General features: G+C 45.1%; 1 protein-coding gene across 1 annotated transcript; it reads left to right on the top strand.

The window, feature by feature from the left end:
• Nucleotides 1-10,201: 10,201 nt before the first annotated feature.
• On the top strand, nucleotides 10,202-13,851 carry LOC133901348 (uncharacterized). The gene is made up of 3 exons (XM_062342685.1): nucleotides 10,202-10,586; nucleotides 12,757-12,837; nucleotides 13,187-13,851. The coding sequence occupies exons 1-3, from the start codon at nucleotides 10,425-10,427 to the stop codon at nucleotides 13,529-13,531; spliced, it is 588 nt and encodes a 195-aa protein (XP_062198669.1). The 5' UTR covers nucleotides 10,202-10,424; the 3' UTR covers nucleotides 13,532-13,851.
• The last annotated feature ends 920 nt before the right edge of the window (nucleotides 13,852-14,771 follow it).

The raw sequence follows: 14,771 nt of genomic DNA, 5'->3' as shown, positions 1-14,771 counted from the left end.
ACAATCCGCTGCTTGCTACTATCGGCCTAGTAGGGCTGAAAATAAAGTTAGAGGCACATGATCCAGCTCGAGCTAAAAAAGGCTCGGTTCAGTGGCCAAACGAGCCGAGCTTTAGTCACCTCCCTAGCTCGGTGGCCAAATAAGCAGAGCCCGAGATGACTCGCGAGTGGCTCGTTGGCTTGGTCGCCGGCCCAGCCCATAGAGGTCAGTGCTCCTTTAGGTTCCAACTCTCCAAATCCAAGCCAATTCCCAATCTGAGCAACCTCCATATGTCAGACGCACCACTGCCCTCACATCCTACACTCCCACTATGCTGCCTCTCCGAGACTCCGCCCAATGCTGCTGCCTGCCCCTGCCTAGCCACCTCTCTGCGACTCCACCCGCCATGCCTCCTCGTCGGGATCCCGCATGAGCTGGATCACGTCCTCTGAGCCATGCTGTGGCGGTTCGTAGATGAAGTCGACAAAGACCTCCAAGGCAAGTAGGGTGGCCGAGTCAAAGAGCACGGGGACAACGATGGAGGGGTTGAGGAGGAGGAGGGCGGGGTCAAGGGAGAGGCGTTGGAGCAGACGGGGAAGGTGAGGCTAGACTCAATGATGCACTGTAGGTCGGCGACGGTGGCAGAGGTCAGGTCCGGCACTGTGATGCGATCTGTGCTGTCGTGGCTGCAAATGCGGAGCAGTAGCGGATCATCACGATGGCTGGGTCGCTGCTTCGCGCTTGGCTTGCGTGGTGGATTTTGAGGGGATGCAGCCTTCTTTGCTCAATTAGTATGCTCAATTTTTCATTGGGAACTTGCGTCAGGCATGAAGACCAGCATCATACCCTATCAAGCCTCCGCCGAGCCTGACTTTTAGTTCGGAAAGTTGACTGAGCCGAGCCATCCCTATTGCCTAGTGAAGATTGTTGTAGTAGAAGAAAAGTGGGTCAGGTTCTTCATGTTACTTATGGTTTATGACATCAATGCAATCCAGTGAGACTATTCATGGACAGATTGGCCTCAAGCATGTCTGTGTTGAGGAGAGGGTGATGGACATATATATGCCCCCTCTAGAAAAATAGTTAACCAAGTGCTTAATTTTACTAATCACACGCAAAATAGAAAGTAATATGGCTCTCTCTCGCTAAGTTGTCTAAGCATATACCTTTTCTGTACTTCCGGCTGTACATACTTCTACTCTAATGAGTGTTAAAAAAGAGTATGATCATCTTAAAAAGTAGTATACGCATCTTAGAAAATAGTATATATATTTCAGAAAAATAGTATATACTTTAATTATAATGGGATCAATTATGAATCAAACCGAAAGTATGTACTCTGAAGTATGAACTAGTTTTCCTATATATATATATATAATAACTTGGCCCCTATCTACTGTAGTTCTTCGCAAGCTGAGTGCATGGAGTAGTCTCAGTCATGCTTGATGGTTAAGAGAGCTTGGAGTTCAACGCTGTTCAGTCTCTTGTTAAATTAGAATTAGAGGTGGCAAGAAGGTTAGGCTTGGGCACAGTGAATTGTATAAGTTTGTAGTGGCGCTTCTGGACTTGAGACTTGGATGTTCACATAAGAGTGTGACGAGAAGTGGAGTCTTCTGATAGGTTTATTCTGCTGTATTTATTTTAGAAATTTCAATGTGGTTGTGCATCTCTGGGCCGAATCTTTGCTGTGTCTGGGCGTCATCTGGATGGGCCCAAGTGGGTTTGTCCTAAAGGGTGTCGGCTGAACAGCTGAGGGGGAAAAAAGGAAAAATCCCCTTCCGGGGGGGGGGGGGGGAGGCGGCTGGAACCTCATCTCCGTTCTTCTCGCGATGCAGCTCGGCTGTGGATCCCGGGCGTGTGCTGGCCGTCTGATGGTCCGGATAGGGATGGGCTCACGGAGGGTTCGGAGGGGCTCCTCTGCGCCGTGAGTTGCTCGCCGCCTTTCTTCCCTTTTTCTACCGAGTCTTGGCATGGATTCCAGAGATTAGATCACAGTGGGCATCTCACACTTTGGGTTTTCCCCTCTTTTCCTCTCTGTGATTTGAGCTTCGGGGTTGAGAGCTTGGACTCCAACCGAGGCTTTGGCCTAAGCTCTTGCAGCACTGGAGGTATCTTGTTGGTGCTCGGAGCTGCACTGCCGAGGTTCGCCCGCACTGCAGAGGTGGTGCGGTTGAGGTATTGTATCTCCGTCTTCCCTCCATCCGACGGCAAAGTCGGTTGATTGGATTTCTGGGACTGCAGCGTTCGTGCTGTGCCTTGCCTCACTCTCCAGCCTTTCCAGCATATTCACCGTGAGTTCTCTATTTCACTGATCTGAACTGATAGATGCATGATACAATTGCTCTGTGATGACGAATTTCATTGAAATTGAATTAGAATGTTGAGTACAATAGATACAACATTGATTCTCTGTCTGCAATTTGTATGAGCAGTGATATGATCCTTCAATTTTGATTAGAAGGAGTCTGATCTCCTGTGTGCTGATTTTGCTTGAGTTATCTGTCACTGCTTGTTAATTTTCACTCCTGGACTTGAGTAGCAAGTATTTCTGAATTCAGCACATTGTGGAGATTGCTCAGCACTCAGCAGCTTGGAATAGATTCTAGATTACTTTCTGTCCCTTGTGCAGAAAGGTTTTAAAGTTTTGTTTATTAGTTCTGAGAAGGCTAGATGCTGGCTATGTGCTGAATTCTGATTTTCAGTAAAGAGCTTGTTGTTGGCTATGTGCTGAATTCTGATTTTCAGTAAAGATATACTTGCTGTTATAGCCAGGAATTTGTGGAATACAGAGAATTGTAAATTAAGGTTGTCATCTAGGTGTGATCTCATGTTCTAGCTTAATTAGTGATATGATTTAGTGGTCAGCTTGGGAGCAGATCTTTATTGATCTGGAGCCAGCTGATTTGATCAGTCTGAGAGCCATATGAATATGTCATCTAGATCAATTCAGATTTTATTTATGGTTTACCTTCTCAGTGCTCATGGTATAAAAGACATGTATTTCATTTTCTTATCTTTGTTATTTTTGATCTACTGTTTTTATTATCTTCTTAGAGGAATATGTATATATATGCTATTTATATCGCACATATTTCAACAATCCAGAAATCCAATAGCTTCTGTGATGGCTAGCTCTAGCTCCTTTGTTCCACCTCCGTCGTCCTCGGACGCGATTAAGCCTGAGAGCTTCGATGGAACCGGCTTTAAGCGCTGGTAGGCCCGGACGAGGCTGTGGATGATGGAGCTCGGATTATTCTGGGTCCTCACCGAAGAGTCGCCCTCTCCTCAAGGGGAAGCCGTGCTAGACGAGGTCGAAAGAACGCGTCTCGATGCGTTAAGGGCCCGTTGGGAGAAGGCAAATGCCTCAGCCCTTGCACGTCTCCTGGCCGTTCTGTCAAACAGGCTCTTCGACGTCTACGTAGGATTCGGGGAAGCACGGAAGGTGTGGACGGAGCTGAATGACAAGTATGCTGAAAGCGATAATGGCAATGAGTCCTTCATGGTGGCAAGCTACCTAAACTTTCGTATGGGAGATAGCAGATCAGTCATGGAACAAATTCATGAGTTACAGCTGATCGTGCGTGACTTAGGCCAATATGGTTGTGTCCTCCCGGAGAACTTTCAGGTTAATGCTATTTTGGCCAAGCTGCCTACTTCTTGGCGTGATTTTGTCACTGCACGTCGACACTTAAAACAGCGATTGACTCTTAATGAGCTCATTGCTGCTATAAATGTCGAAGAGAAGTCAAAGGCAGGTTATGGTGGGGCGAAGACGCCTGCTCAAGCTAATCTTGTTGAGCACAAGAACCATCCTAAGAAGAATGTGAAGAAAGAGAAGGCCAAGCCTGGTTTCTCTGGACCGAAGACTAATACTATGAAGAAGAAGAAGAAGCTTGAGATTGTCTGCTACGTCTGCGGTGGGTTGGATCATAAGGCCAACAGATGTCGCGATCGTAAGGGCAAGGGGCCAACACCTGACCAGCAGAAGGCAGCCAAAGCCCAAGTTCATGTGGCTGTTGCAACGGTCGATAATACCGGTAAAGGCGATGCCACTAGTGGGTATGTACCTGAGGCCTTTATGGCAAATTCACTAGTAAGTTGGTGGGTTGATACAGGTGCTACAAGGCATATTTGTGCTGATCAGACATGTTTTACTTCTCTCCAGGGCGCAGACTGTGGATCCGTACTGATGGGGAACAGGGTCTCGGCAGCAGTGCGTGGAGTAGGACAAGTGAGCCTGAAGCTGACTTCCGGCAAGATTCTTGTCCTGAAGGACGTACTATTTGTGCCTGCCATGACCCGCAATCTACTCAGTGGATCGATGATGTGTCGGCAAGGAATAAAATTAGTCTTCGAGTCGAATAAAGTAGTGATGACCAGGTGTGGGTTGTTTGTAGGAAAAGGCTATGATTGCGGAGGCATGTTCCGCATTTCTACTCTTGATAGCTCTGCAAACATTTTCTATTCTTCATATTCTAATAAGAACATTGATATTTGGCATTCTCGCTTGTGTCATGTTAATAATGAAGCAATTGTGCGTTTGAGCAAGATGGATCTTATTCCTTCATATAAGTATGATAAGAGCCATAAGTGCGAGGTGTGTGTGAAAGCAAAGCAGCCCCATAAACCGTTTCATACGGTCGAGGGGAGAAGCACCTCGCCACTTGAGCTGGTCCATTCTGATCTTTGTGAGATGAATGGAATATTAATCAAGGGTGGCAAGAGATACTTCTTTACTCTCATAGATGATGCCACTAGGTTCTGCTATATCTATTTGCTGAGAACAAAGGATGAAGCATTAGAATACTTTAAGATCTATAAGGCCGAGGTGGAAAACCAGCTGGGGAAGACAATAAAGAGACTGAGGTCTGACCGAGGTGGGGAATATATTCCCAGGGATTTCTCCGAATTCTGTGAAGAAAGTGGCATAATCCATGAATTTACGCCACCATACTCACCACAGGCCAACGGAGTAGCCGAAAGGAAGAACCGAACTATTTGTGACTTGGTTAACGCCTTGTTACAAAGTTCTGGTATGGCTAACTCTTGGTGGGGTGAGGCTGTTCTCACAGTTAACTATGTCCTGAACAGGGTCGCTCCTCGGAATTGCGAGGTAACCCCTTATGAAGGATGGAAGATGAGGAAACCAAATCTGTCTTTTCTTCGCACCTGGGGCTGCTTAGCTAAAGTGCATGTTCCCCTGCCGAAGAAAAGGAAACTAGGACCAAAGACTGTTGACTGTGTCTTCCTAGGGTATGCACACTAGAGCACTGCCTATAGATTCCTAGTGGTCCATTCTGAGGTCTCAGACATTGTCGTTAACACGATAATGGAGTCTCGGGATGCGACATTCTTTGAGCACATCTTTTCTTTGAGAGCGAATGAGATTGTTTCCCATGATCTTTTAAAAAATGACCATGTTCCTCAGAGTGTTGATGACACGGTTCCTAATCTGGAACTTAGGAGGAGCAAGAGGCAAAGAATTGGCAAATCATTGGGAGATAATTTTGTCACCTATGTCGTGGATGATGAACCACGAAACCTTTCAGAGGCATACGCTTCTCCAGAAGCGGAGTACTGGAAGGAAGCGGTCCGTAGTGAGATGGATTCGATTATCACTAACGGAACCTGGGAGTTAGCAGACCTCCCAATTGGCTACAAGTCGATCGGCTGCAAATGGATTTTCAAGAGAAAGCTCAGACCCAATGGTACCATAGAAAAGTACAAGGCCCGTTTAGTGGCTAAGGGTTTTACGCAAAAGGAAGGAGAAAACTATTTCGATACTTACTCTCCTGTGGCTAGATTACCCACTATCCGTGTGCTCTTGGCACTGGCAGCCTCGCATAATCTCATTGTGCATCAAATGGATGTCAAGACCGCTTTCCTAAATGGAGAGCTGGACGAGGAGATTTATATGCATCAGCCAGACGGATTTGTGGTAACAGGACAGGAGCGTAAAGTATGCAGGTTAATCAAATCCTTGTATGGTCTCAAACAGGCCCCCAAGCAATGGCATGACAAGTTTGATACTACACTGACTTCGGTCGGGTTCTGTATTAATGAAGCCGATAAGTGCGTGTACTATCGTTTTAGTGGGGGTCGAGGTGTTATCCTATGTTTATACGTGGATGACATATTGCTGTTTGGGACAAATCTGAAAATGATTAACCAGACAAAGTCTTTTCTATTTCAGAACTTCGATATGAAGGACCTGGGAGAAGCTGATGTAATTCTAAACATCAAGCTCATAAAGGGCGAGAATGGGATAACACTCAGTCAATCCCATTATGTGGACAAGGTGCTTACACGTTTTGGTATGATAGACTGTAAGCCTGTAGCCACGCCCTATGATCCAAATGCTAAGCTGAAGAAAAATGTAGGCCATGGAAAAGACCAGTTAAAGTATTCACAGGTGATAGGTTCCCTAATGTACTTGGCCAGTGCAACTAGGTCTGACATCTCATATGCAGTATGCAGGTTGAGTCGTTATATATCCAACCCAGGAGATGATCATTGGATAGCACTGGAAAGGATTCTCAAGTATCTAAAGGGGACAAAGAACCTTGCGATTCACTATTCTGGCCATCCTGCAGTCATAGAGGGATTCAGTGATTCCAACTGGATCAGTGACTCGGATGATATGAAGGCTACGAGTGGATATGTTTTCACTCTAGCAGGCGGAGCAGTGTCTTGGAGGTCATCTAAGCAGACCATCCTTACTCGCTCCACGATGGAGGCTGAGCTAGTGGCGCTAGACTCAGCAGCTGTAGAAGCAGAATGGATTAGAGAACTCCTTTCTGATCTCCCGATATTGGATAAACCAATTCTGGCTGTTCTCACCTACTGCGATAACCAAACCGTTCTGGTTAAGGTGAAGAGTAGGAAGGACAATATGAAGTCTTCGAAGCACATAAAACGACGACTCAAGTCGCTCAGGCATGCATTAGAGATGGGTATAATCGCGGTGGATTACATTCAGTCTTAAAGGAACCTTGCGGATCCTTTCACAAAATGAATGGCTAGAACAGTCATTCAAGCGGCATCAAGAGGAATGGGATTATTACCCTATGATAAGATTCACACCGGCAGTAACCTACCCTAGGTGATCGGAGATCCCGTGAACTAGGCTCTGGGATAACAAGCTGTGTGGATATAAGAGCAAATCAATCCCATTTGCTGCTATGCTCTTCTGTAGGAGAGGGTGAGCTGCTAGCTCTTAATGAATTCAATGCCGAATGGCAATAGATGTCGTCCTACAGAACATCTAGGAGAATTCACCTATGTGAGTGTGATTGTGTGGTCGCAATAACAGAGAAGCCAGGTACTTCTCTGAGTGGCACTCATGAATTAAAGGTACTCGGACATGACCATAACGTCCAAACTGAGAGCTAAAGGCTTAGCAGCCTAGTACAGGGTGTTGTATGGGTGGAAGCTCTTACACCAAGATAGAGGATCAAGGTTTAGTCCTCCTCTGTCTGTTCGAGCTAATCTCTATATGACTAGGTATTGTGTTCAAACCCGAAAGGTACACTTTACTCAATTCCTGTATATAAAACCGAACTTTACCAACATTAAAATTTGGTGGGGACTGCTGTATTTATTTTAGAAATTTCAATGTGGTTGTGCATCTCTGGGCCGAATCTTTGCTATGCCTAGGCCGTCATCTGGATGGGCCCAAGTGGGTTTGCCCTAAATGGTGTCGGCTGAACAGCTGAGGGGGGAAAAAAGGAAAAATCCCCTTCGGGGGGGGGGGGGGGGAGGCGGCTGCGGCGGCTGGAACCTCATCTCCGTTCTTCTCGCGATGCAGCTCAGCTGTGGATCCCGGGCGTGTGCTGGCCGTCTGATGGTCCGGATAGGGATGGGCTCGCGGAGGGTTCGGAGGGGCTCCTCTGCGCCGTGAGTTGCTCGCTGCCTTTCTTCCCTTTTTCTACCGAGTCTTGGCTTGGATTCCAGAGATCAGATCACAGTGGGCATCTCACACTTTAGGTTTTCTCCTCTTTTCCTCTCTGTGATTTGAGCTTCGGGGTTGAGAGCTTGGACTCCAACCGAGGCTTTGGCCTAAGCTCTTGCAGCACTGGAGGTATCTTGTTGGTGCTCGGAGCTGCGCTGCCGAGGTTCGCCCGCACTGCAGAGGTGGTGCGGTTGAGGTATTGTATCTCCGTCTTCCCTCCATCCGACGGCAAAGTCGGTTGATTGGATTTCTGGGACTGCAGCGTTCGTGCTGTGCCTTGCCTCACTCTCCAGCCTTTCCAGCATATTCATTGTGAGTTCTCTATTTCACTTATCTGAACTGATAGATGCATGATACAATTGCTCTGTGATGACGAATTTCATTGAAATTGAGTTAGAATGTTGAGTACAATAGATACAACCTTGATTCTCTGTCTGCAATTTGTATGAGTAGTGATATGATCCTTCAATTTTGATTAGAAGGAGTCTGATCTCCTGTGTGCTGATTTTGCTTGAGTTATCTGTCACTGCTTGTTAATTTTCACTCCTGGACTTGAGTAGCAAGTATTTCTGAATTCAGCACATTGTGAAGATTGCTCAGCACTCAGCAGCTTGGAATAGATTCTAGATTACTTTCTGTCCCTTGTGCAGAAAGGTTTTAAAGTTTTGTTTATTAGTTCTGAGAAGGCTAGATGCTGGCTATGTGCTGAATTCTGATTTTCAGTAAAGAGCTTGTTGCTGGCTATGTGCTGAATTCTGATTTTTAGTAAAGATATACTTGCTGTTATAGCCAGGAATTTGTGGAATACAGAGAATTGTAAATTAAGGTTGTCATCTAGGTGTGATCTCATGTTCTAGCTTAATTAGTGATATGATTTAGTGGTCAGCTTGGGAGCAGATCTTTATTGATCTGGAGCCAACTGATTTGATCAGTCTGAGAGCCATATGAATATGTCATCTAGATCAATTCAAATTTTATTTATGGTTTACCTTCTCAGTGCTCATGGTATAAAAGACATGTATTTCATTTTCTTGTCTTTGTTATTTTTGATCTACTGTTTTTATTATCTTCTTAGAGAAATATGTATATATATACTATTTATATCGCACATATTTCAACATGTTCTTCTGATGGAGTCTTCTAAAATTTATTGATGACGATGAGATGAGGTTTTGATTTCGGAAAGTAAGGATCACTGTAAGTTTTTGCTGCAGTATACCTACTTTAGTCTTCTACGATGTGGACTCCTGCCAAAGAGATCAATGAAGTTGATAGGCTATTCCCAACATCGTCGTGTTCTCTCCTATCAAAAGAAACATTGTTGTGTTCTCGATCGTTCTTCTAATTGGAGCTGATTAGCGTGCTGATGTCCTTAGAATTCGACAGCAGTTTCCATATTTGTAATTCTCCTCATCCATGACCATCCGTGGTGCGCAGGCCTGTAAAGCATCAATGGAAGCCTCTAACAATATTTTTGGCATGAACTAGGGAGATGAAGAGGAGAGAGGAAAAGAAGAGAAATTAGAAGAGGGAGAACCAGAGGTGGATAAGTTCATTATCTGACTCCTTTGCATCCGCTACTGATGATGCGAACGCTGTTCTTTCTAATGAGGTTTTTCTTTGCATATTTAGCTCTTATTATTTCATTATCTTCGTGATCTGACTTGTCTTATACAACACATAAGATCATCTCCAACCGATTTACGTCAGGGTCCAAAATTCTTTTACAAATGGATTTTTGTTCCTTTCAACACTTTAATGATTTACCTTCACGGTTCCTGTCACGAAAGAATTACCAAGTTCATTACCTTTAGAACGGGATTTTCTTTATTTTTTTTCACGAATCTTTTCGAAGGGAAGCTATTGAAGATGAGAGAAAATAAAAAGATTAAGAATGGAGAAAAAAATTAAGAAGAGAACTAAATAAAGAAAATATGGTTGGACATAATCTGATCTTCCCGACTGCATTCCCGTGGAAGGGCCAGGGCCTCTGTCCCTGGGCCGAGAGGCCCATGGAGCTGGAACCCTCGGCCCATCACCGGCCCAACTAGACGTTGCGACTCACGACGCCGACACTGACGCTGCCAGTGGGCGGGCCCGGGACCCGCCTGGCAGAGCCCCTCGCCGCCACGCCATCAATCGATCAGACCCCACGTGCGGCAAGCCCCGCGCCACGTGCTCCTCGTCCCTCCCTCTCGTCCCACCGCCATGCGGGCCCGAGGCCGGTCCCCGTCATCTCACCGCGCCGCGCGCCCGCTACACGGCTACAGCAGCAGGAGGATATCGGAGCAGCAGCCACGCACGGGAAGGAGACGAGGCGAAAGCAGGAGAGAGAGAGAGAGAGAGAGAGAGAGAGAGAGAGACGTAAAGCCGCCGCTTCGTGCTCGTCGACGTCACCTCGTCGCGGGGAGCGCGCGTCTCGCTGTTGACGTTGCCTAGGGTTCGGGCAGATTGGTCGGCGGCGCGCGCCGGATCGGGAGGGAGGGGAGGGGAGATGGCGGGGAAGAAGCGGAAGGCGGAGGCGGCGCGGCTGGAGGAGACCGATCGGGCGCTGTACGGCGCGTTCCGGGGCGCCGCCAACTCGCTCTCGCAGCTCTACACGCTCGCCATGGGCGCGCAGAAGGTCTCCTTCAGCGCCGGCGAGCGCCACGCCATGGTACGTACGCGGACGGCCTCGGGCCTCTCGCTTCTCCCCGACCCCCTTGTGCTCGTCGTGTTTGGATTCGGGTCTGAGTGGGTCGGCGGTGTGAAGACTTGCGCCCCGGCTGTGAATTCGGTCGGCGTGCTGTTGTATTTTGGGGGTTTCTCGACTCGATTGGTGGGGAATTTCGGTGCTGAGGCCTCTTCTTTTGGGGAAGATTGGAATTTTAGCCTGAATTTCGTTAGCGATTTGGATCTTTTATCGTCAAAGGGATTGGCGATGGAAGTTTCTTGTCCAATTGGCGTTGGGATGCGATTTCTGACAGAGTTTCGTGGCCACTCTGTACCTAATTCTGATTATTATGTAGCACCAACATTTTCTGCATGCGAACTATGTTCATAGTGTGTCCTTTTGACCTATCTGAATAATGTATTCAACACGAACCGTGCCAAGAAAATTGTTTGCTATAATAAGAACTGTCGTATTGACATTTGAGGTCATTTTGGTTGGAATTCACCAGCTCTCATTGGCGCTCCTTCTCTACATAGCTGCTTTCGTGTTAGTTTAGCTCTTGTGCTCTGATTGGAAATGGTTCCGGACGTCTCACTTTGTGCGTTGCAAGAGTCACACCGGGCTAGGTTCAGAGGGAAGGTGTGCAATTGGAAAGCGGAAGTGCGGAGACTTTACTTATGGGGCAGGTTACTTCTGCAATAATACGAAGGATGCATCCTTTTCAGCTTTACTTCAACTTGTGCACTGCCATATGGAAAGTCGCACCATTAGGGGTAGGTCTGTACCTTGTAGGATACTTATTCCAGTCACGGAAGACATTTCTTGACATTAGAACTTGTAGTATCTTGAGTTGTGATTTTGGTCAGAACTTGCAATACTCAATGTTTGTGATAGGTATGATCAGCCATGCTTTATCTTAGTAAAGAAGTCAACGTTAGTACAGTGGAACATAATGGCTATGTTGGTTTGGACTAAAACTTCTTCTCATCTCATTACATGTTATAGACTAGTAAACCATCAAATGGAACATCAGCGAATGCATTGTAATACTGGCACTTAGTATTTTACAGTACAGCAATATGTGTTTCGATATGTGCTTTCATGTCTCATCATCTTTTGTGCATAAGCACTTACAGAGGTTTAGCCGTTTAGCTAGTCCATTGCGATGCCAATGAAGAACAAAGAGGTACGCCCAGGTGACCTAGACCATAGGTACAAGATATTACTATTAGTTCTATAAATAGATGCTTGATTTTTGTACCTTTACATCAGGTGGTCACTGCAGCATGTGGCCGCATGAATGTAGCTCTTTGTGAAACTGTTTGTTTCGTCTTTAAATGTCAAATTTGGAAGCGGGGCCTACCCTGTTTTAAAACACGGATAGCTGAAGAAATTTTCATGGCAAACTGCTCTGTTTCTTCCCCCAAATTAATGAGCATGCTGTTTTTCATTGTTACTATGATATCATCTATCCATCTTCATCTGTGGATTATATTTATTTCTCTATATGTTTAACTTTTCAGATAGATAAGTCTTGCTTTTTAAAACCAGTTAAATCTTGTCCATACTCCATTATGCAAATGTGGCATTAACATATCAGGGCCTTCTGGCACTGCTTTGAACTCCCATTGTGCGGGATGATGTATGCCTGTATGTGTATGGTATTAGTATTACAGTAGCTTTTCATAATGAACTATTGGACCGTCAACTGTGTCCCATGTCCTGTGAATTTAATGACAAATGGGTCTTGACCATCAAGATGCCTAAAAACAAAAGAAGTTTTCTCTTTCATTTCCGGTGTTTCTGAACATGCAATTTATGGTTTCTCTATCTCATCTTGAGTTATAAACAAGTTCAATAAACTTATGATTCTCATTTTAGTTTTGTGTATAAACACAATACTTTATAGTTTCAGCATTGTCGAGAACAAAAAAAGGGAGGAAAATGCAGTGATTGTAGGCTGACACCCCCATAATGCTTCCATAACATGTCCAGTTAACACAAAGGAATCCACCAGGAACCGTATCTGCAACTAACGGGCACTTACGTAGATTTCTGATGTAGAATGGCACCTTCTGTTTCTTTTTTTTTTGTCCTTGGTCTGATAAGACATCTGCTTCTTTCTTTCTTCCCTGACCTTTCCCTAATGCTCCAAGTTCTGTGATTGATGCAGGAAAAGCTCTATGAATGGATCTTGAGGCAGCATGAAAACGGTTTGAGGCTGACAGTTGCTGACATAGCCTCCCACATCCAGGTAAGGTTGCAGTAACCCCCTTTCTATATTTCAGTTCACTTCTGATTTCTGAGGCGCTTTTTAGATTTACATAAACTGGGATAAATTTCCATTTCATACATCATGTTCGGTTCTGAGTTATGTGCCACGTGTTCCTGGCTTGCTGCCTTTGCAGTGTAATGAGTGATTTATGATGAATAATAATGAACTGATGGTTCTTGCAGAATTACTTTTGATCGTATTTTCTTCGACTATTTATGTCTCCATCCGTAGCATCTTAGCATACAGTTACACCTTTGTTCTTTTTTTTTTTCCTTTTTGCACAGGCAAAGAATGGTAACATATTCTAATGAATCCTGTGTATGTGTAGCATGAGATTCAGTATGGAGGTGATAATGCATCAGCCTCTCCAAGATCACAATATTCTAGCCAATGCACTCCAGCTACGGTGCATATCCCCAACACAAGCAACCAGCAACCATCACCAAGCTTATTTGCGCCAGGAAACCCCGGACTGACACAGTCCAAGAACTCAATGGTCTTTTCAAACGCATTATCCAGCCCCATCCGCCGGAGCCTGCAACCATTCCATCTAGAACAGGGTGGGGATGCGGGGTACTTCACAAACGGTGCAACCCGTGATGCAAACCCCACAGCTTCAAACGAATCATCCATGGACATGCATTCAGACAGCCCAGCTCATGACTCCTACTGAGCAGCTTGCTCCATGGAGCTGCCGGAAGAACAACACTTCCAGTGAAAGAAGTTGTCTGCAGCCTGCCTGTCGTCACGGCTCAAATAGGATTATTCAATTTAACACCTTCCCTAGCCTTTTACGCTAAGCCTGTCTTGTGTTGTTACTACTACTACTACTTACCACCTCTTACTTTGCCAAAATACTGTAATTTGCATGTATTCATCTCCAGTGTAACACTGTACTATTTGATTTATCTGTGCATATTACTGTTGGTATGTGGTGAAGTGCAGGGATCAGACAATCGGAAAGAAGTAACATATTCTTGTGCCATCTCTCAATGTAAGCGTGTCTTGTGTTTATAGTGGTACTTACCACTTGTTGCTTTGTCATGACTAATCTCGATATATCTGTGCCTGCTTACTGTCAACGTCGATATTGAACTGTATGCGTCTTTGTTCAGACTGAAACGGCACTTGATTTATCTGAGCATATTACTGTTGGTGCGAGTCATGGCATTTCAAAATTTGCTGCTTGTGTGGACGGCCTGTAGCCATTTCCCAGGATAACTTTCACTACTGACTGAAAATATATCAAACAATAATACTTCTTTTTTTCATCTGATATCGTAGGCTTAAGTACGCTTATTAGGGAACATGACAAGATACCATATTGCATGTGCTAAATTTGTGCATGTTAATGTATCATTTCGTTTATATTTTATACCACCAACACTAACATTTGCACTTGCCTCTATGTTGTGTCCTCTGTAGTATTCTGGCATGTGGTTCGCTTCTAGTTTCAAGGTTCGGCCCCGGGTTCGTTTACAGTAGACATGAGCAAAACCCAGGCTTGGGTTGGGCCGTGGAAGAGCACGGTTCTCTTCGGGCCTCAAATCTGTGTTCAGGTCCGGCATGGCAAGGCTGCTGCTGAGGAGTTTTTTTTTTACATTTTCTAACTTAAAAAATTAAATAAATAGATTTTGAATGAAAAAATTTAAAAAATAGACACCTACCGTCCTCTCAAAGGGCTACGATCCTTTCAAAGGGTGGTAAGGATGCAGGTCTTACTGCGCTATCAGAGGGTGGCAAGCCCTTACAGCCACCAGAGGCGGTTAGGCTACTATTCCTGCAGTAAACAGTACACAGCCGCTAAATTTTCTCTTCTGTCTACTTTATTTAAACAGTGATCGTCTGTTACTCCAAAAATCCTAAAATATTTTGTATATGTTTTATAATCCATGTGCAATCCATTTTAATTG

Source organism: Phragmites australis, chromosome 20 (assembly GCF_958298935.1).
Source record: "Phragmites australis chromosome 20, lpPhrAust1.1, whole genome shotgun sequence".
NCBI classification, from domain to species: Eukaryota; Viridiplantae; Streptophyta; class Magnoliopsida; order Poales; family Poaceae; genus Phragmites; species Phragmites australis.
This window is presented reverse-complemented; position numbering and strand designations above follow the sequence as displayed.

What these genes read in the sequence shown, in the direction of transcription:
- LOC133901348 (XM_062342685.1), top strand. Translation starts at nt 10,425, where the DNA reads ATGGCGGGGAAGAAGCGGAAGGCGGAGGCGGCGCGGCTGGAGGAGACC. An exon ending in CCGGCGAGCGCCACGCCATG is followed by an intron (nt 10,587 to 12,756) that starts GTACGTACGCGG and finishes TGATTGATGCAG; the next exon opens with GAAAAGCTCTATGAATGGAT. An exon ending in ACATAGCCTCCCACATCCAG is followed by an intron (nt 12,838 to 13,186) that starts GTAAGGTTGCAG and finishes GTGTATGTGTAG; the next exon opens with CATGAGATTCAGTATGGAGG.